Source organism: Rousettus aegyptiacus, unplaced genomic scaffold, assembly GCF_014176215.1.
Source record: "Rousettus aegyptiacus isolate mRouAeg1 unplaced genomic scaffold, mRouAeg1.p scaffold_m13_p_5, whole genome shotgun sequence".
Taxonomy (NCBI): Eukaryota; Metazoa; Chordata; class Mammalia; order Chiroptera; family Pteropodidae; genus Rousettus; species Rousettus aegyptiacus.
Genome location: NW_023416308.1, coordinates 121457723 through 121480433, shown reverse-complemented (window position 1 = coordinate 121480433; position 22711 = coordinate 121457723). Strand labels below are relative to the sequence as shown.

General features: G+C 70.0%; 2 protein-coding genes across 10 annotated transcripts; one reads left to right on the top strand and one right to left on the bottom strand.

Moving 5' to 3' along the window:
• Positions 1-1403: 1403 nt before the first annotated feature.
• Positions 1404-16599, bottom strand: DEAF1 (DEAF1 transcription factor). 3 transcript variants are annotated; one of them, XM_016138182.2, is made up of 12 exons: positions 16305-16599; positions 13859-13956; positions 11878-12007; positions 11486-11632; positions 11228-11367; positions 10725-10790; positions 9437-9563; positions 8568-8696; positions 7971-8099; positions 6358-6599; positions 2027-2116; positions 1404-1641 (listed from the first exon to the last, which is right to left on the bottom strand). In XM_016138182.2, the coding sequence occupies exons 1-12, from the start codon at positions 16591-16593 to the stop codon at positions 1537-1539; spliced, it is 1692 nt and encodes a 563-aa protein (XP_015993668.2). In that variant the 5' UTR covers positions 16594-16599; the 3' UTR covers positions 1404-1536. The 3 variants fall into 3 exon arrangements, with proteins under 3 accessions (XP_015993668.2, XP_036076231.1, XP_036076232.1); XM_036220338.1 differs by having other exon boundaries at positions 2027-2113; XM_036220339.1 differs by having other exon boundaries at positions 11486-11605.
• A 638-nt stretch (positions 16600-17237) lies between these two features.
• TMEM80 (transmembrane protein 80) lies at positions 17238-22573 on the top strand. 7 transcript variants are annotated; one of them, XM_016138222.2, is made up of 5 exons: positions 17238-17298; positions 19566-19585; positions 20334-20427; positions 20505-20597; positions 21845-22573. In XM_016138222.2, the coding sequence occupies exons 1-5, from the start codon at positions 17280-17282 to the stop codon at positions 22048-22050; spliced, it is 432 nt and encodes a 143-aa protein (XP_015993708.1). In that variant the 5' UTR covers positions 17238-17279; the 3' UTR covers positions 22051-22573. The 7 variants fall into 7 exon arrangements, with proteins under 7 accessions (XP_015993708.1, XP_036076235.1, XP_015993730.1 ...); XM_036220342.1 differs by lacking the exon at positions 17238-17298 and adding an exon at positions 17373-17712; XM_016138244.2 differs by lacking the exon at positions 17238-17298 and adding an exon at positions 17719-17828.
• Positions 22574-22711: the final 138 nt, after the last annotated feature.

The window sequence follows — 22711 nt, the reverse complement described above, 5'->3', positions numbered from 1 at the left end:
GTAGGAGGTGACATCCGCTCGCACGAGACGCTGACGGCCGCCACGATGCTTGGCGCCCCAGAGGGCAAAGTCCAGGAGCCGCCGACCGCAGGGCTGGTGGAGACAGCCTCATAGGCTGAGCTGACACACGTTGGTGAGCTGTCCCCAGACATGCGGTCCCGAGGCTTCTGAGTGAGAAGAGCGGGGAGAGGGAGCGGCCCGCGGCCCCCGGCTGCCCGAGGGGGGCCCTCAGGCTGCACTCCAACAGCAGTTGCTGTTCCGGCATGTGCAGGCTGGAGGGGTTCCTTCCCGGGGAGTCGGTCCCTCGGCCAGGCCCCTCGTGCAGGGGCTCGCACAGCCCCCGGAGGCAGCCGCCCACTGGCGCTCGGCGCCGAGGGGAAGCCGACGTGGCGAAGCCGGCCGGGGCCACGGCCACCGCGGCGCAGGCCCAGGCGCTTCTGGGGAGCAGGCCCAGCCCCTTGGCTCATCCCCAGGCCTGCGCCCCAAAGGCAAGTCTCTGGTGCTCATGACTTGCAAGAACCTTCTGGAAGCAGGAGCCCGCGGGGTGCCGGAACCTGCCTGGCTCACAGGCCGCCTCGGAGGCACTGGCAGCATCGGTTGTAAACTGGGCCACCGGCTGGCCACTGTGTCCCCGCAGCCCGCACGGAGGCTCCCCAGTGCAGACCCAGCCTCTGAGCCCCTCGGCACAGAGAAAATGGGGCGACGGCTGGCCCAGGGCCCCAGGGCCCGGAGGGCTTTCCTAGAAACCCACGGAAGCTTCCAGAACGTGAGGAGGCTGCTCCCCGGGAGCACTCTTGGTCAGCAGGAGAGGCAGGTCCCGTCTACAAGGCCAGGCGAGCCTGATGCCCAAGTGCGCCGGTGCTGAGCCCCAGGTGCCCGCCCCCCCCCTTGACCCCTCAGACCTCTTCTGCCCCGTTCCGGGACAGCCAGACTGGCAGTGACGAGGACACACCCTGGGTGCAGGCCATTGAGACCCTCAAGTAAGAGTCTCGGCGAGGGGCCTGGGGGAGGCCAGACGAGGCCTCGGTCCGGGCTCTCAGCTGTGACCGGCCCTGAAGGGAGAGTTAGGGGCCCTGCTTCAGGGTTACACGCAGAGCCCCGCACAGGGACCTCTGGGGCCCAAGGGCCCCACGCGCCTGGGCGGCCCCCTCCAGTGGCTGCGGGACACTGGGCCCTGCCTCCCGGGCGCCGGGCGAGATGGACGTGGGGCTGGAGCTGCGCCTGGGTGGGCCAGGGACGTCGGCTTTATTGAGACACATGTATGTACACGCGTGTCACGGGACGCGGCACGCCGTGGGCAGGGCGGGATGCTCACGGCCGGGAGGCGAAAGCGCCGGGGGGGGGGGGGGGGGCCCGCCCCGCTGCGCGGCGTCCCGCGGCCCCTGGGCCGCACGAGCTCACGCCCCAGGGCGCAGGTCACTTCGAGGCTGTTCGCAACTTGGCCAGCAAGCTCCTTCACCTTTCGCTGTCCCCACGGTCCTCGGGGGGCCTGGGCCGGCACCGGCCCCGTGGCACGCGGCAGCGCAGCGGGACCCGTCACACAGCGACCTTCTCTATCACACTCTCGGCCACGTGGACCTCGTCCCCCTGCACGGTGACGGCCGCCGACCGGCCACACACATGCTGGTGGTCCTTCCAGTCCTGCAGGGGGGACAGCCCGCGTGACCCGGGGCCGCCGCCTCCGTGCAGAGCGGGAGCCCGCACAGGCGCAGGGGGCAGATCTGGGGGGGTTAGGTCTGGGGTCGGGTCTGGGGGCGGTTTGGGGCGGGTCTGAGGGGTGGGTCGGGGCGGGTCTGGGGGCGTGTCTGGGGGCGGCTCATGGGGCGTCTGGGGGTCTGGTCTGGGGGGGTCTGGTCTGGGGTCGGGTCTGGGGGCGGTTTGGGGCGGGTCTGAGGGGTGGGTCGGGGCGGGTCTGGGGGCGTGTCTGGGGGCGGCTCATGGGGCGTCTGGGGGTCTGGTCTGGGGGGGTCTGGTCTGGGGGTGTCCCCGTCTGGGGTCGGGTCCGGGGCGGGGCAGCACGCAGGACCTTGCGCTGGCAGAAGGTGGAGCAGTAGTTGACTTTGTGGCAGCCGGTGCACTCGCTCATGGCCTCCCGTCCGCAGTTGGCACAGGACTGCTGCAGGGACATGACGGCCGGTCAGTGTCGTGGGCGCGCGGGGTCCACAGGGGCCGGGGCGTCCCCAGGACTGTCACGAGTCCCGTCCCCAACGCTGCCCAGACACGCACTGCCGTCACCTCTAGACGCGGCCCCTCTGTGGAGGAGGGGTGGGCAGCGCAGCCACCCCCCGGGTGCCAGGGCCCGGGTCCCCACCAGGTGCAGGGGGCCAGGCGTGGGGACACCCCCAGACGCCACGGGCCCACGGCCCCCGCGCTGCAGCCACACGGCTCGCAGAGATGCATTCTGCTCCTCCGTGCGTCATGGGCCAGCTGGGGCCTGCGCACGGGCACGAAGCTGTCCCTGGCTGGGCGCCGGGGCACGGGCCACGCCGGCTGTGCGGTGGTGGAGGCACAGGCTCCCACACCGGTCACACTGCTGCCCACCTCCACTCCCCCCGCCCCCGCGTGGGGCACACAGCAGGCCGCCCCAGGTTTCTGTTCCGAACCTCAGCTTCCCCTTTGCAAAATGCTATATTTACCACAATTGACGTTTTTCCACTCACAAAACCGCCCCATGTGCACTCACTCCAAAAATGTGCCGGATGGGACCCGAGCCCCGGAGCACTCGGCCTGAGCCTCCCCCTGAACGACTGGTACGCGGAGAACAGCGGACGAAGCCCGCGACCACCGGACGGGCCCCACGGGGCGGCGGGGTCGACAGGCAGCACCAGGCCCGCGTGGGGTCAGCGCACAGAGGCCGCGGTGGCAGCTGCCCTGGGTCCTGCGGCCAGGCGCCGGGGCCTGCCGGATGCCATGCCCGTGCCGGGGAGGAGCGGCCTGCAGGCCCAGCTCGGGGGCCCTCCTCACCCGGTCATGTTCCAGACGCCAGGATGAGGGGCCTGGCCCCGCAGCACCTGCGCCCGGTCACGGGGCGCGAGGGGACACGGCCCTGCCGCTGTCTCCGGCCACATGGGGGGCTGGGACACAGTCCCCCCACCCCAGGCGAAAGGGCCTCCTGCCTCTGCCCGGCCCATACCAGCACAAGCACTTGAGTGACAAGTCCGGGGGCCCGTGGGGGCGGGGACCTTGTCACGCCACAGCAAGGACCTCACGGCCGAGCCCGCATGGCGCAGGCCGCGCCTGGACTGCACACCAGCTTGCCGGCTCGGCGGGTCACTGCTGGGGGCGTCTCGGGTGCGTCTGGGTCTCCTCTCCTGGACGCCGCTCAAGCCAGAGCCCGAGCACTGCTGGGCCGCCGGCCACGTGGGGCCCCCGCAGAGGGGACTCTTCCAGGACGCTTAATTTCACAAGAACCCAGCATCCAGGAGCCGTGCACCCCAGGCCACAAAGGTCGGTCAGGCCTGTCACCCTCGGTATGAAGGGGGAGCACACGGCGCTGGGTGGCTGACCCCATCTGCAGGGCACGGCCGGCCACCAGGGCTCCGAGGGGCAGGCCTGAGCCAACCGCCACGCCGTGCAGGGCCCCTGGCCTTGACACTGAGTCGAGGGCGGGCATGGAGTCTGGGTTGCACGTCACACCGACAGCAGGAGAGGAAGCGCGACCTGCCAAGCCGGCCGGCCGCACCCCCGGCCACTTCAAAGGCCAGGAGGCTGCACGCCGGCTCCCGGGGGAGGCTCGGCCCCGCCAGCCCCCTAACTAGCCAGTGCAGAGGATTTGGAGGATAAAGAGATTTCGTATCACATTTCTTTCCTAGAAATGCATAAACTCACACAGGAAATGCACAGCCCAGCCTTTCGCGGGGGGGGGGGGGGCACCTGGGCACCTGGCTGGCCTTAGGGACACGGATGTCGGCTCCTGCCTGCCCCAGCCACCACCGGCCAGCGTCTGGACCGAGTGTGACCCGGTGGGGGTGGGGCGGGGGCCCTGAGCCAGGGGAATGTAAGGCACACACGGTGGTGCCCCAGCCTGTCGGGCGAAACGCCATGTTCCGGTCCAGCCTGCCACCCGCAGGGCACTCACCCCGTAGTCACTGAGGGAGGGAAACGTGTCTCCACCACCCACTTTCCCGCAGGACGGTGAGGGTGAGGGAGGGCACGCAGGGGGGTGAGGCTGCCCCCCCCCTCCCCGCGCCCGACAAAGTGCCGCAGGCGCCCACGCGCCTACCCAGCGCTGGGCGCCGCGGCCCTGAGCACGGGAAGCCACGCGGGGCACGCCGGGCGCGGCCTGCTGAGTGCCCCACCAGTGGGGGACGTCCGGGCAGGCAGGTCCGGGTCGGCGGGTCAGGGGCGGCCGCGGGGACTGCGTCCCCCTGGGGTAACGACAGGGTCTGGACTCGGACGGCACCCGGAGCCGCGCACGATCGGAGCGGGCAGCCGCCGAGCGCGCGTGCGCGAAGACGGCGGATTCGGCGGCGTGTCACGGACGCCTAAGGGCGAGCTGATGCCTCTCCCGGGCACGCGGGCTCAGGGGCCCGGCACGCGAACGCACCGCATGAGCCGGACACCGCTAGGCATGGGCGGGGGTCACCGGGGATGGCACCCGACCGGACGCCACGCCCCCGCAGGAGGCCGGCGCGCGGGTCTCGGGACTGGTCGGGACTGGGGGGTCGAGCACGCAGGAGAAGTGCAGGGGGCCCAATGCGGGCGCAGTGGCGGCCGGGTTAGAGTCCAGCACGCGGTGCTGGGATCGGCTGAGGCTTAGGGCGCCGCCATGGAAACGTTCACGACGGAAGAGCGAAGCGCGGTCCCCCCGGGGGTGAGGCGCTCGCCCCGCCTCTCGCCATGGCGCCTGTCACCGAGCCCCCTGAGGACCGAGCATCCCCCACCGAGAGGCAGCTCCCAGCGAGGCGCGGCCACGCGGGGACGGGCCTGGCCCTGTGGGCGTCTCTGCCCTGAGTCGCCCGCACAGCCCACCGGCCAGGCACTCGCCGTAAGGGGGTAAACTGTCTGGTTCCGGCTGTTTCTGTCCGTTTCATTTCTCCACTGCAGGCTGCTGGTTTCATTTCCCCGCTGACGCAGCGTCCTCGGCCGCTGCGCTTCCTGCCCCTGTGGGTCGCGGCCACCGAGCAGCTGTGCCAGTGGCCGCACGGCGGCTGCTTCCCGCCATGAAAGCCGCCACAGGGCGAGGAGAGGCCGAGGCCCTCCGGGGCGCCAGGCGGGGACAGCTCCGGCTTTCGCCTGCTTCTCCTCCCTGTGGACTTCAGCGCCAAGCAGGTGTCAGCTGGGAACGTCTTTTTTACCTGCTTTTAAGTTCTCTCTGCAGGAGCAGAAGCGACGCTTCTCCTCCTTGAAAGCAAATGGACCCCCGCGGTGCCAGGTGGGAAGGAGCCAGGTGGGGGGGACTCATAGGTTCCACGAACGTCTGACCTCTACGTCAAACCGCAAGCTCGCACATGCTGCGCGTCAGCCGCAACGGAAACAAGCACTTACTGAGAAAAGAAAAACCGGCCTCGACCGCGCCCGAGGCCCTCTGATCGTGGCAGCTAAGCAGGTCGGCCGGGTGAGTCCCTGGACGGGACACCCCCTAGGAAGACCAGGTGCCGTGGGTGTGGAAAAGAACAAAACTCACACATTAAGAGATCACTTAGAAAATTAAAAGCCTGACAAGCTCATCTTTTCTCTGATCTATGAAGAAAACTAAGAATGAGTGAAAATTTTTTGTGTAGCTTCAGTAGAAAAACGTCAGCCTGACTCGGTTGACACGCCAGAACCCCATGAGAAAGCTCGGGCCACCGCCCACCGTGGGCCCTGCCCCCCAGGAAGCCTGCCCCGGGGAAGCAGCCTGGGCCTTCCCATGCCCCCTGGTGCCACCCCGATTTACAGCGGTGCCCGGCGCCCGCTGCACGCTGCTGGGACCCCAGCGCCCCGCCTTGGGCACCGCGTGGTGCCCCCCCATGCCCACGGTCGCGACACGGAGGAAGGGAAGGCGAGCTGAGGGCCTTCCCTCCAGTGGCGCTGCTCAGGCCCCTCGGTGGAAGGAGGCAGAGGGGAGATGCCAGTGAGATGCCGTGACGGGGCCTGGGGGCCGAGGACAGGAGGCGCACCTGCCCTGGCGGCCGCCCCAGAGACACACGGGCTGGTGCTCCAAACCTAACGACACACGAGACCCTCCCGCCCTGTGACAGCCCGAGAGGACCGCCACGTCCATCCCGGCCAGTGCTGGAGACCGGCCGGCCGGGCACACGCGACCGTCGTCCTCGTGGGCAGACCAACCCGTCTGTGAGAACCCGAATCCCTGGCGGGCAGCTGGCCCCGAGCAGCGGGCACGGTGTCTCCAGCTGCCACGCCGGCCGGGCTCACCTCCTTGCGCTCCGCGGCGGCCTGCGTGCGGGCCTGGGCCGCGGCGGCCTCGCGGTAGGAGCTGGCCTGCTTGGCCTGCTCGAACAGCGTCTTCAGCTGCTGGGCCGTGCTGAGCAGCGAGTTGACCATCTCCTCCAGGTACAGCCAGTTCCGCTGCTCGGACATCTCCAGCCCGCTGACCACCACGGGGGACACGGGCTTGCTGGAGGGCGGGGCGGCCAGGGCCGGCAGCGACGTCAGCACTGGAGGGGTGGGAAGCAGACGAGAGGCGGGCGTCACGCAGGGCCCCGCGTCACCCGCCCGCCGGACGTCAGATGCTGCGGAGCGCGTGGCCGTGGTCGGTGGGGGTGACTGTCCCGGGGCCTCCCAAATTGCTCCCACGTCGTCAGAGCTCCACGCGCACAGGCGGGAAGCCGCGCGTCACATGGCCCGTGTGCGGCCGCCACACAGGGGCCTTGCCGCGCCAGCGGGCCACACAGTGCGGGCAGGGAGGCGGCTCCGGACTCGATCACGTGAACGGCAAACCAGACGCGGGACGGGGCGGTCACGCGTGTGACGGACGGGACCCAGGCCCCGGGGGCGAGCCCGCGGCAGCCCCGGGCCGCGAGGCTGTGCACGACGTGGGGGCGGTGCCACTGCCCAACGTCGCCCCGGCCGGAAGGTAACTACGAGGCGGCCGGAGTCTCCGGCCACGTGTCTGCTCACGCGGAAACTCTCCTGGCACTGTGGTCGCCCACGACGGCACCGAGGCTTCTCGGCCAGAGGAAAAAGTTACAAAGACGGAAAGAGAGGACACTGGAGTGACCGCCACGGTTTCCACAGTTGGGATGGGGACAAGACTCCACGTACGACCTGGGGTGCCCAGGACCTGGGGCGCCCACGCCCAGAGCAGCTGTTCAACAGGCAGCCTCCCCAGGGAACCCGGTCTGCAGCGCTGGCCGGCCCCTCGGTGTGGACACTCCGCTGCGGCCCGTTCCAAGCCGCCCACGCGAGGCCGCTGGGCGTGGGCAGTCGGGGCGTCGGGCACAGCCATCCGGCCAGCTCGCCAGGACCGGGGCTGGCACTCGGCTCTGCAACACTACCTACTGAAAGGCTCAGGACTCCCCAAAGCCCCAACACGAGCCTCCAGTACTTTCCTGTGCCCGAACGTCAGGACACACTCCAGGGACAACGGGCCAGATCGGGAACGACTTGGGAACAAATAACGGCAGTAACGGGCTGCAGCCCAGACGGCTGCGAGGTCGGGAGCGTCTGCACAGGCGAGGGAGGGCGCGGGAGAGGGTCGCGGTTTTACAAACCCCGAGCACGTTTCTGTCCGCCATGGCCTGTGCAGGTGCGGCGGGCGCGGGGGTGCACGGGGCACGGACATGGAGTCCGTCCCGCACGGGGCGCAGAGCCCGCGCTGTCAGCACGGCTCTGCAAGGGGCCAGGCCCCACCCAGGGCGCGGGCCACACGGTCTCCATGCGCGAGCAGCCAGACGTGCAGCGGGGGCAGCCGTACACGACCCACAAGGGACCGGCCGCAGCCGTGCCCCCACGGGCAGTGGGCACCGAACCAGCCCCCCGAGGAGCGATTCCGAGGACCTGGTGTGCGGCGATCCCCCCGAACTGACCGATTTTGGGATGAGACGTTGGCAGAGCAGCTTCCGGAAAGGGCGCGACCTGGCAGCCATCCTGGTAGCCGGGGTAGTGGGGCTCCGCGTGGCCGACCCTGCACGGAGGCTGCACGCTGGCCTCCTGCACTGGAGACACGGGGGACAGGATGGCGTGGCCTCGCGGCCCGGCCACCTCGGCCCGCCCCGCGCCGCGCTGTCCCTTAGCCTGGCTCCTGCCTCGGGGGCCGGAGCCGCCACGGCGACGCCGTCTGGAACACACCCCTCATCCCCCCCCCCCCCCCCGTCGCGGCTGCTGCGATGCTCACGGCCACGTGCCCTGGCGGCCTGTGACTATGGGACAGTGTGCTCCTGGGCGCAGTCCCTAGACTGAGCCTTCTCAGCTGCTCGGGGGTGGGGAGTGCGGGGGGCGGGCTGTCCCAGTGATCGCCACAGCCTCCCCGCCCCGTCCTGCCTCCCCTCCGACCTGCCCGCCCAAGCTCGGCCCACCTGGAGCCCGCCGACCAGATACCCTGCTCGAGGCCCCGCCGGGTGCCAGACGGCTGACAGACGCCCACCCAGCAGGGGGGAGGTGGGCGGGGCGGTGCCGGGACTCACCCGTGGCTCCCGCGAAGACATCTCCCTGGGCCGGGCTCTCCGAGATGACCGCTGTGGCCTCCACAGTGGACGCCCGGTCAAAGGTCAGTGCACCAGAGGTGGCGATCTGTCCCGAGGGCGTCACCGTGACTGAAAAGCAGACGTGTTTTTACCACGCGCGGGGCCAAGGCCTGCGGCTGAGGCCCAGGCGCGGACGCGGACGCCTCGCCCGCACGTGCTCCGGGCGCCTCCGCAGGGACACGGGAGAGGGCGCGGGCCGCTTGCAGCCTGAAAGCCCTGCCTGGTCGGAAGCAAAACCAAAACTTACCACGACTCGAGCCCCACTCTGTGGTTTGACCTGAGGCCCAGGAGAACGCGGCGGTGCCCCCCGGGTCTGCGCCCCGTCTCCGCGGGGTCGCCCTGCGCCGGGGACCCCGGCGGCCTCCCCAGCGCGTCGCCCGCTGCCACGTGCCCCCATCCGTCTCTCCCACCCTTTCACGGTCCCAAACACAGCCAGCCCCGCCCCCGCTCGCGAGGCCTCCCCTAGACCGGGCCGCGGGGCACGGAACGGGCATCGCGAGGGCTGCCCAGGCCGAAAGGCGGAGACGTCGCCACGAGGGCAGTGAGACGCTGATGCCCCGGGGAGGCCGGGGAGGCCGGCTGGCCGGCACCGCGGCTCCGGCCACCCCAGGCCGTGTCGTTGGGGACAGGCTGGGGCACTCTCCTCAGCAACGTGTGCCGCACTGTCCTCGGCTCGCGAGCGGGGAGGCCTCCCGCCCCGGGGGCCGGTGCCCGAGGTGCAGGCAGGCGGGAAGGGGACGCGGGAGGCCCCGCCGGCCCCGCGGGGCCGCTGCACACGACGAGCGCGGTGCCCGGCGGCGGGAACTCACAGGCGGTGGCGGCGGCGGCCGGCAGCAGCGCGATGCTCTTGCTGGCCTCCTTCTTCGCCGGGGCCGCCGGCAGCTCGTTCTCCTTCTTGCGCCGCTTGTAGGGGACGAAGAGCCGGACTGGGCCGCTCTGGGGGGGCAGAGGGAGATGGCGGGCGGGGCAGGCTGACGGGGCCCTGAGGCGACGCCCCGGGCCGCAGGCCGCTGCCGGGGTGCGAGCACCCACGCGGGAGTCCCCGCCCCCCGGCAGAAAGGTCGCTCAGGAAGGGAGCGTGAGGCGCGGGCGCGGAAGAGGAGGGCGCGCCTCACCCACGTCGCCCGCTCAGGAGCCCCTGGGGGCAGGACGGAGCAGCAGGGAGCGGAGACCGCCACCAGGAGCGGGGGGCGCTCGGCCGGCCCGTCGCCCCAGACGCACGCGGGAGGAAGACGGCCTGAGGTAACTGACCGGCCGAGAAACCCCGGGGACGGACAGCAGGGCACAGTGCCTGGGGCTGACGCCCCAGCAGGGCCCAGGCGCGACGGCTGCAAGGGACGGTGCCCCCGCCCCACGAGGACAACTGCGCTGCGCGTCCCCGGCCTCCGGAAAAGCCACGCCACACCCGGTGCCCGGCACCCCTGCACCCAGCACGGCCCGGCCCCCACGACGCGGTGCCCTGCCGCCACCCTAGCCCTGCCCGCCTCGTTCTTTATGACGCGACACCTCCTGCCGTGGGCTACCTGTGTCCCCAGGACTCACAGGTGGAGGCCCCCAGCCCGGGTGCGGCTGTATCTGGGGCAGGGGCGAAGGCTGTCGAGGCCGTGCGGGCGCGAGTGTGCCCTCGAGGCCTGTCCCCCGCTGGGCGCGGGGCCCCTGGCAGGCAGGGCCTCTGCGGCCTCCCTCCCTCTGCTCCTCTGCCTCTCAGTCCCGTCAGAAACCGGGCACCCAGGTGGCCTATGACGGCGACTGGGGACGGACGCCCCTCCGTGCCGCCTGCGGCTGCCGTGCGCCGGCTTTGCTGCCGTCCTTGGCGACGTCACGGCACCAGGGCCCGCTCTCGCCACCTCCACTGCCCTCGAAAGCCAGGCCGGGGGCAGCCAGCTCCGGGCCGGCGCCTCGCGCGCTGCGGGCCACTCGCTGGGCCTCCGCGCTGGGGTGCGGCCCCCCGCCCCACGGGAGGAGCTGCCCGAGGGGGCCGGGGAGCGGGAGCCCCCGCATAGGACGCCCGGGGTGGGGAGAAGGCCCTTTTCTGGCCCCCCCGAGGGGCACGGCGCCCTGTCCCCTGTCCAGGCGGGGCAGGGGCCCAGCACTCACCAGGCTCATGTCGTCACAGCAGGCGGCGCAGGTGCAGGACGCAGCGTGAGGGTTCAGGATCCCATCCTGAAAGCAGACAGTGCCGGACACGCCGCGGTCGGCCGGGGTGCGGCGGCCGCTCTGCCACCGTCCGCAGAGACGGACCCCGCGTCCAGAACCTTCCGCGCTTCACCCCCGTGACTCACGCCCCAGCAGGACGCCCTCCTTCCTCCCCACCGCGCCCTCTGCCAACTCCCCGAGCCCTGAGCTGGAAGCAACACCCAGGAGCCTCTCCCCCGGGAGGGAACCGGAGGCCGGGGAGGCCGGGTGTCTCAAAAGTCGCAGCATGGCCAGCACCCAGCAGCCCTGCCTGGCCCTGCCTGGCCCTGCCCATGCGGGCGGGCCCCGGTCCCAGGGTAGACGGGGCAAACATCGCGTGCCCGGCGCAAGGTCAGGCGGCCAGGCAGGGGGGCGGGGGCCTGGCGCAGCATGGCGGGCCCCGCGCCGGGCGCCCCCGCGGGCACCTGGATCAGGCACTGCAGCGGCCGCCCGGCGTAGCGGATGCTCCTCTTCCAGTCCTTGCTGCTGGCTCTCCCCGCCATGGCTTCGAACTCCGTGGGGCTGTACCAGTTGTCCCCCTGCTTAATGCACCGGCCCCGGCCTCCTGGAGCGACAGGGCAGCCGTCAGGGGCCCTGCGACGGCCTGCTGCTTGCTGGCGTGGGGCCGGGTCCTCCGCCGGGCCGCCCCCCGCCCCCGGCGCCCGCGGGCCGGGCGGCCTCACCTGAGCCCAGCCGGCTCTTGTGCAGCGTGCCGCTGACGTTGCGGCAGCGCACGGGCAGCTCGCTGTCGTAGGCCGACGGGTCCCAGCTGTACTTGCCTCCGCCCTTCTCCTGGCCGGGAGCTAGAGGAGGTGGGGGGGACTGAGGACCTTGGCAAAGAGAGCGAGGTGACAGTGAGGCGCCAGGCGCAGCCGGGGGCCCGGAAACGCCCGCGGGCTCAGCGCAGCCCCAGCGGCGCCCTCTGCTCCGGGCAGCCCCGCCTCCCCGGGCGCACGCGGGACCCCGGCACTCCAGGCTCACGGCCACGAGCCGTCACCGCCCTCAACGCGCCCGCGGGCCGGGCCCCAGGAGCTGGGGCGCCACGGCCGCCAGCGAGGCCCCTCCTGGCGCTCACCTGGCGTGAGCGGGGCAGCCGGCCCCTTCAGCCCGGCGGTCTCCACGATGCTGCCGTCCGTGTGCACGACGATCAGCGTGGCCTTCTCGGTGTTCAGGCTGTCGCCGATCTGCAGGGCCGTCCTGCCGGACTGGAGGGAAGAGCGGGCGTCGGGCACTCGCCAGGCACACCTGCGCGGCGGGGCGTGGTCCTGCCACGCGGTCCTTGCTGTCGCCAAGCGGACGCCTGCCGCGCCTCGGCGGTCTCTGTCGAAGACCCCCCTGAGCACTCACACACGGAGCCGAGGGGACGACGGGGCAGTGCTAGGTCTGCGTGGCCCCGAGCGAACGCCCGACGTTGCTGGTCAAAGTCACAGAACAAGCGCGTCCGGTGGACCCGCCCAGGAAACAGCAAGTGCCCCACTGTCCGCCCGAGAGGCCGGTCTGCGGTCACAGCCAGGCCGGGCGCAGGCCCCCTCCCCACAGCCACTCGGGACCGGGGCTCCCAGACCACCCTCGGACACAGCTCCCCTCCCTGGAGGCCACGGCGACCTGCACGTCCTGCGGGCCAGCCCCCCCCCCATCCCTGCTGGCGCTCAGGCCACCGTGCTGCCCACCAGGCACTCACCCCGGCTGGTCATCAGCGCCTCCCTCAGAAGCCCCGGGTGGACCAGGGGCCCCCAAGCCAGCCGCCCCAGCCCAGCACCCGGGATGGCCGGGAGCCTTCCTGCCGGCCACATGAGCAACACGCTCCTCACTCAGGGGTCGAGCGGGAGCTCCCCGTAGCGCTGAGGGGCCCCGACCGCACGCACGCGGGCCGGCGCCCACAGGCCTGGGAGGCCGCCCCGCCGGAGGCGAACGCTGAGCCCAGCAGCCCTCCACTGGGATGGGGTGTCTCTGCCTGCACGAGCCTGAGGGCACCCGCCTCCGAGGCAGGGGGAACACGCACACCCCTCCCCTGGCCCCCTGTCCTGCGAGACAGACTGACAGGGTGGAACCTGCTGCCAGGGAGGAGCGACCGGCAGGAAGCCACCAGCCCGGCTGTGCCCCGCACGGACGAACCCCCCACACTCACACGGGCCGCGCGCCCCCCGCCCCCCCCACCAGCCCGGCTGTGCCCCACACGGACGAACCCCTCACACTCACACGGGCCGCGCGCCCTCCGCCCCCCCCACCAGCCCGGCTGTGCCCCGCACGGACGAACCCCCCACACTCACACGGGCCGCGCGCCCCCCGCCCCCCCCCACCAGCCCGGCTGTGCCCCACACGGACGAACCCCCCACACTCACACGGGCCGCGCGCCCTCCGCCCCCCCCACCAGCCCGGCTGTGCCCCGCACGGACGAACCCCTCACACTCACACGGGCCGCGCGCCCCCCGCCCCCCCCACCAGCCCGGCTGTGCCCCACACGGACAAACCCCCTCACACTCACACGGGCCGCGTGCCCTCCGCCCCCCCCCCGCCCGGTGGTTCACGGGCGTTTTCTGTTTGTTGCCGTTCGAAAGACGAGAACTTTGCCATCGGGCGCCTTGTGTCCCAGCTGTGCCATCGAGGCCGAAGGGAACCTCAACAGTCCAGCCAAGGCCCCAGGGACAGTCCACTTTCTGGGGACGGCCACCCCAGCGCGCACCCTGGAAACAGGCTGTGCCCCCAAGTCCCGAAAGGCCTTGGCCGTAAAGGGCCACAGAAGGCTCTGAGGGCGCGGACGCCGCGCAGAGCGGGACGGGGTGGGCGGCCCTCGGGCGCATGGCGCATGGCTAGGCTGTGGGACGACAGGGACGCCGCGGGCCAAAGGCACCTGGAGCCGGACCGGAAGCAGGCAGCAGGCAGGGCGGGGCGTGCGCAGACACGCCCCCCGCCCCTGGGGCCGAGGCGGGCCGGGCCGCGAGGAGGAGGGGCTGGGAAGGGCCCCTCCGTCCACCGCTCCTCTGTGCCCAGCCCGAGCAGGCTCCGGGGAGCGGGCCACCCGAAGGCGGCCCTGGGGGGCCTGCGCGGCAGCTTACCAGGACGTGTCCCGAGAGCGAGGCGGCGTTGGCCACCGACGTCGTGAAGACGTTGTCCGCCGAGGCGCCCACGTTGGCCACCGTCACGGTGGTCACCTCTGCAACACAGGGGCCCGACTCAGCGCGCCGTCAGAACCGGCCGCCACGCAGCCGCTGGGCGTGCCCGCGCCTCGGACACACTCACGCGGAGCGGAACCCACACTCCCCGACCTGGCGGCGGCCGCACCGTCCAGGGGACAGACAGGCCGCCGGCCTGCGGGACAGCCTTTCGCTGTGGTGAAAAGCACACCGTGCCCGCCATGCGGCCCAGGCTCTGCCCGATAGCCCTTCCGGGGGGAACCAGACTGCAGGGGCCCCGCACCGCACAGGGCCGCCTGGCATGGGCCGACCCCTCGCTCAGGCTACCGCCGCCCTTCGCCTCCACCGCATGCCATCGGGCGACTGCTTGTGTCCCCAGATCCCCCCCGTGTCCACCTCCCTCACGCTCTCCCTCCCCCCTCAGCTGCCCATCACCCCCAACCCGCCCTCATCAGCCCGCTGCCCACGCCTGGCGCCCGTGCCCCTGGGCTTGGGCGCCCCCTCTGCAGAGCGGGTCCCCCGTGCTCCTCCTTGGCCCCCTTGGGTCACGCAGCATTCCAGAGTGTCCCACGCCAGGGCCGGATCTGGCAACACTGGTCGAACGACTTCTGCACCTTCCGCTAACCCACACGCACCAGCTGCTCTGGGAATGCCTGGCCCCATCCGTCCCCACTAGCAGACCACGTGCTGTGGCCCCAGGGAGCCCAGGGCAGAGGGGGCGGGCTGAACACGCGCTCTGGGGTGCAGCCTGCACGAGCGGCCGCGTGCCCAGGGAGGCGGCCTCAGTGCCCACGCGTGCTGTCGCGGTCCACACCTGGACGCCGGCCTCAGCCGCCGACAGCACGGCGCTCCGCTGCCCTAACGCGCGGGATGCAACCAGAACCAGGAAAACAGGATGTCGGCGTGCCCTCCTAATGCCATGACGAATGACGTCACGTTTCTACATTCAAAAATAGGTGCAAAAAGGGCAAAAACCTGAGGAAAATCTCCACAGTCCAAAACCCCAATGTTAAACCAGAGTTTAGCAACGGAAACGGAACGCTTTAAGGTTTAAGGGCTACGAAGCCAACTTCCCTCGCCTTTCTGAGGCTCCCAAACAGACTGCGGGCACGCCGGAGGCGCGGGCCCACCCGCGGGCCCACCCGCCCCACCTCCGGGCCTGGACGAACGCCGCACGGACAGGCGCCCTGTGTGCTCTCTGCGCGTGCACACACGCGGCCGCACGTGAGGGCCAGTGGCTGCTGTCCGGGTCTGAACGCTGCGACGGTCCCCAGCAGGATGGCCTCACATGTCACGCAGCCACAGGATGCTCTCCAAGGGTTCTGACACTCGGCTCTGAGTCCTTGAGAGCCACCAAGCACACTCCCGTTGGGAGGGGGTACGCCCTAGGGTGAGTCTCCACCCCCTTGGGGCGTGGTCTGCGACTACTCTAAAGGGCACTACGGGCCACTGCCAGAAGCTCCATGGGTCACTGAGCTCGAGAATGGTCCATGTGGCAGGGGACATCACATGGGCCAGCAGCGCATACTGGCTTTCCCCTGGGAAGGGGGCCTGATGGGAATGCCGTTGGAGAACGGGAAGGTCCGTAGTGAAAAGGAGGACACATGTGGGAGACGGACAGGCAGCTGACCGCTGGTGTCAACGCCCCAGAAAGCCATGGGCCCTCCCAGGCTTGGTGACCACTATCTTGTTCCTCAGCCCTCAGGTCGCCCCTGAGCTGGCCCTGAGGATTCAGGGGACTGGACATGCCCACCCTTGGGCAGCTCTAGGACAGGATCCATGCCTGACCTCTGCCCCCGTGTGTCACAAGCACCCAGGACAGACGGGGACAGACAGTGGGGCAAGCAGCAGGTGCCGAGAAGGTTCCAGAAAGAATGCACAGTGCTGAACAGAAGAGGTGGACTAGCACAGGAAAAGGGGTTCAGGGAACAGATGTGCATGCAGGGCAGGGCCAGGCTGGTCACGGGGTCGTGTGCAGGGACGGCAGGTACATTGGTAGGTGTGAGGAGGTGCTTAAGAAGGGTGGGTGCACTGGTTTCACAGGTGCGTGCGTGGCAGGTGCAGAGCAGGTGTGCAGGACACATGTGGACCGGTCGTGTGGAGTGCATCTGGCCAGGTGCACGCGCGGCGTAGGTGCGTGCAGGACAGGTATGGACTGGTTTTGCAGTGCACGAGCCTGGCAGACATAGCTGGCCGTGGCACTGTGTGGGGGGCAGGTGCGCGCGGGAATATGTGGGCTGGTCGTGGAGGTGTATGCGGGGCACGTGTAAACTGGTAGTGCGGGGCGCACGAGGGCAGGTGTAGCCAGGTGCAAGTCAGGTGCAGCTAGCCGTGCGGGTGCGCGCGGGCGCGGGCGGGCGGCACTTGCCTGCGAAGGCGGCGGCCGCGGCAGCCTCGTCGGGACCGGGAAGGGCCTCGGTGCCCATGTCCATGTGCCTGGGCTCGGCGGCCATCACCGCCACGGCTGTCACCCGCCTCGTCTCGCGCTCCGCCTCCGAGTCGCCGTCCTCCTCCGAGTCCTCGTCCCTGCCGAGGACCGGCTCCTCCGCCTCGCCTCCCGCTGCGGCCGCGGCCGCCGCCGCAACAGCGGCCGCGGCCGCCACGGCGGCTGCCTCGGCCAGGCCCAGCTGCTTGGCGGCCGAGTCCGAGTCCTCCATCCGGACTCCGCCGAGCGCGCCCGAAGGCGCTGGCCGGGGCCGCCCGAAGGCCGGGATGGAGGCCGAAGCGCGCCGCCCGAGGACAGCCGCCCGAGCCCGGCCGAGCCCGGCCGAGGCCGCTCACCGAGCGCAGCCGAGGCCGCCCGAGCCGAGGCCGAACCGGCACGAAGCGGCCCCGGCGAGCCGAGCCGAGAGCCAGGGGTCCGCGAGCGAGGGGGACCGAAGCGGCCCGAAGCGCAGGAGCGACGCGGTCCGAGTCGGTCCGAGGCCGCACGAGCCTGGCCGAGCGCCTCCGCGCGAGCCCGCGCAGCGCCTCCGAGGCCGCGCCGGCCGTTGCGCCCGGCCCGCAGGGTGGCCGGCCCCCGGCGCGGCGCGGCCCGGCCGGGCCTGCCCGGCCCCCGGGGCTCCGCTCGCCCCGCCGCGCGCGGGAGCCGAGTCCGCGCGAGCGCAGCCGAACCGCGACGAGCGCGCCCGAGCCTCGGCTCCCCGCCCCCTCGTCCGGAAGTGCCCGAGCGCCGCCGGACCGGCTAATCGGGCCCCGGCCGCGGCTCGGCTTCAGCTCTCGAAACGCGGCGCAATCGGGCCTCCTCGGCTCCACAGGCGAAGATGGCCGAGAAGACGCGAGCGGCCCCGGGCCGAGAGGCTGCCGGGATCGCGGCGGACCCGGGGGGCGGGGCCGGGCCAAGATGGCGGCCGCGCGGCGAGGTGAGGGGCGCCGCGGGCCCGCGGGGCGCCGGCCGGCCCGGGGCGGGGGTGCGGCGCCCACCAGCCTGGCCGCTCGTCCCGGCGGCTCTGGGGAGCCCCGTCGCCCGCCGGGGGCCGCCCGCCCTCGCGCCGCGCTCGGTTCGCGCAAGGCCGTCGCTGTGGCCGCGACTCCATCCCTCCCCGCCGCTGTGCGGAGCTCTGGCGCTCCTCGCGCCTGCCGGGCGCGCGGGGCTGGGTCCCCCCTGGGGGCGGCCAGTGCTGCCGGAGGCCGGGCGCACAGGTGGCCGTGGCCCGGGCCGTCGCGGCGTGCGGCCTGCCCGGGTCCCGCCGCCTCGCCCTGGCGCTCGCGCGCGGAGCGACTCGGAGCCCTCCGTGCTGTGTGTGCGGCTCGTGGCGGAAGCCCGCGGGAAGCAGGTTGTCGCAGGGTCCGGGGAGGACGAGAGGGGCGCCCTGCCACCGTGGCCAGCAGCCTGGTCGCCATGGCAAACCCCTGGTTTGAAAGCTGGTCACCGCCAGAATATATGTCACTGGTACGCGTCTCCCGGACGTCAGTCCGTGGGACAGCTCGCGAGAGCCCTTAATGCACACGGCGGCACTGGCCCAGCTCGCCAGCCGGTGGGCGCACCTATCTCGGTGTGTGCCCTGCTCCCAGCCCGGGGCCACCACGCGTGAGGAAAAGGGCGTGAGTGGAATGGGGCCGCGTTAACCCAGCCTTGGAGCTGTCCTCGTTCCCTGTCCGCGGGGTCGGAGAGGAAAGGCCACTTCCCACACTTCAGCTGTCCCAGGAGGGGGTGAACCGAAGTGCAGCCGGGCGCCCCGCACACAGCCAGCCTCCCCGCCGGCTGCGCTCACGGCTCCACGCCGCTTCCAGGCACCCGACGGGGTCTGCGCGCGGCCGCTGGCACCCAGGCTCCTCTTCACCGGGTGAAAACTAAGTTTATGCTAGCACGGGATCTCTGCACGCCGTGTATGTCGCCGCAGGGAAAGCGTTGCTTCCTTCCACATTTAACTTCTGGTGTGACTGCGCTCACAGCCACGTCGTCATTCCAGGAAAGCGTGGACAGGAAACGCCAGGCGGGGGGCGCCAGGGCCGTGGTGCGGGGCGGTGGCTCCTGTGGGTCCGAACCCCTCGGGGCGGCGCGTCTGGTGGCAGCTCCTGTGGTGCTCCTACTGGGTCTTGTGTTGCCTGAGGTTTTTGCACGGTGTCTTTTCCTGAGCCCCACGATTTCAGTCTACCACGTGGGCAGCTGGCAGGTACACTTGAAGTATGTGTGAAGCTGACCTTCAAGAGAAGGATCAGAAGGGAGGAGACCCCACTTAATGTGAAATCCACCCAAACGATGACAGACATCTAGGCAGCCTGGCTCAGCCGGGGCCCAGGAAAGGACGGATGTGTTTAAGAGCACTCTCTGCCTGTAACGTGACGCCAAATGACAGTGACTGGCCCGTGAGCCATCCTGGGCTTCCCTCAGTGTGTGCCACCTCCCGACCAAGCCTCGTTCTGAATCTCTGTCACTGGTCCCCTGTGCTGACCCATTCAAGACCCAAGTGAGGCCCACGGAGGGCCCCGAATCTGCACAGGCATCTGACTTCCCCACAGAAACACCGAGGCCAGGCGCAGCAGACCCGGACGGAGGCTCGGGCAGGCAGGCTCGTGTCGCAGCCTAGCTCCAGCCAAAGCCCGAGCGTCACCGACGTAGCCACACGTCACCGCGTGCAGCTGGCTGCACTTCTTCAGACGGGACGTGAACCGTGGCAGTGCTGTGGTGATGGGAGGTCCAAGAGATACACGATTAAAAGGTTGGGTCGTTGGCTCAGGAAGTTCTTATTTTTGGAGGGGTATTTGGGGCGATGAATACAACCCCAAAGGAAAACAAAACGTTTCTTAATGATGAAAAAAGATTTGCGGCCTGAGTGGGGCAAGGCTGTCATCCAGTCACACACGTGTGGCAAATATGCGGAAGACAGAGAAGCTGCCGGGTTGCGTTCCAGGGCGTCTCCTGCCCCACCCGGCCTCAGGTGTGGCTCTGGCTTCACTTCTGCTCCCGTGCACCCAGGTACACATGGTCCCCCGGCCTCGGGTTCTGAAAAGCAGATTGGTCCTCCTTGGCGATAGAAAGGTAGCCAGCTGCAGGCCCAGATAAACGTGGGCTCCTTCCCATAACCGCCGTGAGGGGAGAGGGGCTGGGGTGACACATGTCACGTCCCCAAGGCCCAGTGCAGCACCCGGGAGGGCCGCAGCCCATGACTGCTGCTTTCTCTTCCAGGGGGCACTTCTTCCACGGCCGTATCCTGCTGCTGTGTCCTGTGTCCTCGGCGGCAGCAGACCCAGGCCTCTGCAGGACAACACCCGAAGCCAGCTCTCCGCTCCTGCTTTTTGCTCCCGTTAACCCCCTTCCCCTTTGCTGCAAGCTCCGCATAGTGATTCCATCTCTAAGCGGGAGGGGTGTTCACTAACAGACTTACCGAGGTGCTCAGAATGAAGCACTGGCTCCGGCACCCCCGTGCAGGTCCTGGCCCCCTCGGTGTGGGCCACCTGCCCCCCATTGGGCTGGCGGGGCCGGGGAAAAGAATGCCCTTGCTCTGAATCCTCAGACTCAGCTGGGACAAATATGAGATGTGCAGAGTCTAGGAAAGTCAGCAGTGGCTATGTAACTGCCCCCAGAAAGGGAGACATTTATTTTATTTGGAGAAAAAACAATTTTTTTTTCTTTGTCTCGTGACCAAGGCCATGCTCAGGGTGATGCTGAGGCCATCCTGCCTGCAGTCACCAAGTATGGGCCTGGCAGACAGGTCTAAGCCAGGGCGTTCCTGTGGGGGGAGGTCCCAGCTCCACTCTCTAGGCTGCAGGGGCCTGGCTGCTCCTGTGACACAGGAGGAGCATCAGTGGGTGCCCGTGGGTGGTACTCCATGCCACGCGCAGGGGCCTGAGCTGGACCTGCGTGTTCGTGGTGCCTCCTCAGTGGCGGAGGAGCCCTGACAGGTGTCCCCGGGGGGCGTGGCTGCTGGCCCCAAAATCCTTAACCCCCTGCCAGCTCTCGTCGGTCCTCCTGCAGATGCTGCTGTGCCTCAGTGGGACATACTGCGCCCTCTACTTCCTGGCCACGCTCCTGATGATCATGTACAAAAGTAAGTCAGGGACGGAAAGGCAAGACGAGGCTGTCACTGCTGCCACCGTAACCTGAGCTCTGGTCTCTTGCCTCCAGGTCAGGTTTTCAGTTATCCTCATAGTCACCTGGCCCTCGACCTAACCCTGCTGTTTCTGCTGGGGATTCTGGAAGCAACTCGCTTGTACTTCGGTGAGTTGACTGACGACCTTAAGGTCCTTACGAGAACAGGGTCGTGAGCCTCTAAACGCGCATCTCAGCGCGGCTCCTGGAGACACGCGGGAGGTAGCTGCTGCGCCAGCTGCCTTCGGGCCTCGCCTTACAGCACCATTACGTATTAATCAGTCCGCCGAGCGCTGTCCTGGCGACGGCGGCCGGGCTCAGCCCGGGACTGATGCCGCCCGCAGCGAAGCAGCTCAGCCCTGCAGCCAGAGCAGGCGCGCTCGCCTCACCCGCTGCCCCTTCCGCTGGCCAGCAGTCTGGAGGAGGGTCTGGGAAATTCCGTCACGTTCCCTTCAGGACAGTGGAGGCTGGACGGGTGGGAGCCCCCACCCCACACAGGCACCCGAGCAGTGCAGAAGCTCAGCGAGACCGTGGCCCTCTGCACTCCCCAAACTCGCTGTGCGAGGTCCGGGCCTCCAGCTCCGTCGGCCTTCCGCGCTCACTGTCGCAGGCACACGTGCAGCGTCACTGCGCCCCGCCTCTGCCGGCATCTGGGGCTTCTGACGTCCCCCAGTCCCATGGGCAGCGGGGGGGCTGAGGTGCAGAGGAAGCCAGGCGCTGCCTGGGGTCTTGTCACCAGGGTAGACGGGAGCAAGTCTCAGTCTTTCTGTGGAGTGCGAGCTGGGCCTTGGTGTCCGCTGTCACGGACCAGGGCCCGTGTGCAGGGCAGGTGGCAAACGGTGCTGGAACTGGGCATCTGCCCCCCCCCCCGGCCCCTTACTGCACACACCGGGCACCTGGGCGCATGTGGCCACCTGGCCGTGGCTGGGGACCAGCGCTTTGCATGGCTGACCCGTCTGTGTGTGAAACGGGATTGTTTCTCTAAGTGCATTCACGTCTTCAGACTGGCCTTCGCCTGGGGTAAATGTTTTCGGAGATTTTAAACAGATCCTCTCAGTACACGTGGATGGGCAGGAATGTCAGGATGCACCAGGAGGGGTTTTTGGAAGCCGGAGCCTGCGTCCCACCACACGCCGACCCGGCGGCCGGGGTGGCAGCCCACAGCCAAGGCTGGGCTCCCCCACCGAGCAACACGGGGCCCGTCTGTGTTCTGCTGCCTGACGCCTTGAGTCTGGGGCGCCAGTCGTCCGGTCCCGGGGCCCCTGCTGCTGTGTGCCGGCATCCGTCCTGTGCCCCCCGCTCCCGGGCACACAGGCGGCGGGTTCGGAATGGGTGTCCCCCCGCCTGGCACTCATGGCGTGCGTTCTGCCCTCCAGGCGCCAAGGGCAACCTGGTGGAGGCTGAGGTGCCGCTGGCCGCCAGCCTGGTCCTCACGGCGGCCAGCGCCCTGCTGTCTGTCCACTTCCTGCTCTGGCAGACCCTGGTGCTCCGGGCAGACTCCGTCCTCAGCGCCGTGCTCCTGACGCTCCACGGCCTGGAGGCCGTCCTGCAGGTGGTGGCCATCGCCGCCTTCATCAGCTAGACGGGCGACGCCCAGCGCCCGTGACAGCCCGGGCAGGACGCCTTCGTGCCCCGTCTCCCCTGCACGGAGGGAGGTGCGCCTTCCTGCCGCTGGTCACACGTGATGGCCGGGCGACCTCAGGGTTTATGAATCACGTCGGGCTGCGCTGGGCCATCTCAGTGGGAAGCGGCTCAGTCTTCCTGATTTGGGCACCCTGACCTAGACGGCCAGCGTGGGAACCGGGCAATCAGGCCCACAAACCTCAGGGGCCACACACGTTCTGCACCGGGGCGGCGGGGCGAGCCAGGTCCCGCCTGATGCTGCTCTCGGGGGGTGGGCCCCTCAGCCACCACACGGAGACTGACCCACGGTTGGTGACAGCCACTTGGGGCTCAGCTGCCGCAGCCTTCGTGCTGGGCATGTTTAGTCCCACTGTGAGCCGCCCCTTCCCGGCGACATCCTCCCCTTGGCCGCGGCACACGCGTCCCGGTGGTCCTGGCTTTTCCACCACGTTTTAAATAAAGAAGCGTTTGTACTGCCCTGAGCTGACTGAGGGCCCTGCTTCTCCCCCCGGTCTCCCTGGGGACACACAGGCGCACTGCCCTCCAGGCGCACACCCAGCCCGCCTCAGGCATCCTGGGCCTCCGAGGGGCTGGCCTCAGGCAGCGGCTCCCTCTCCCGT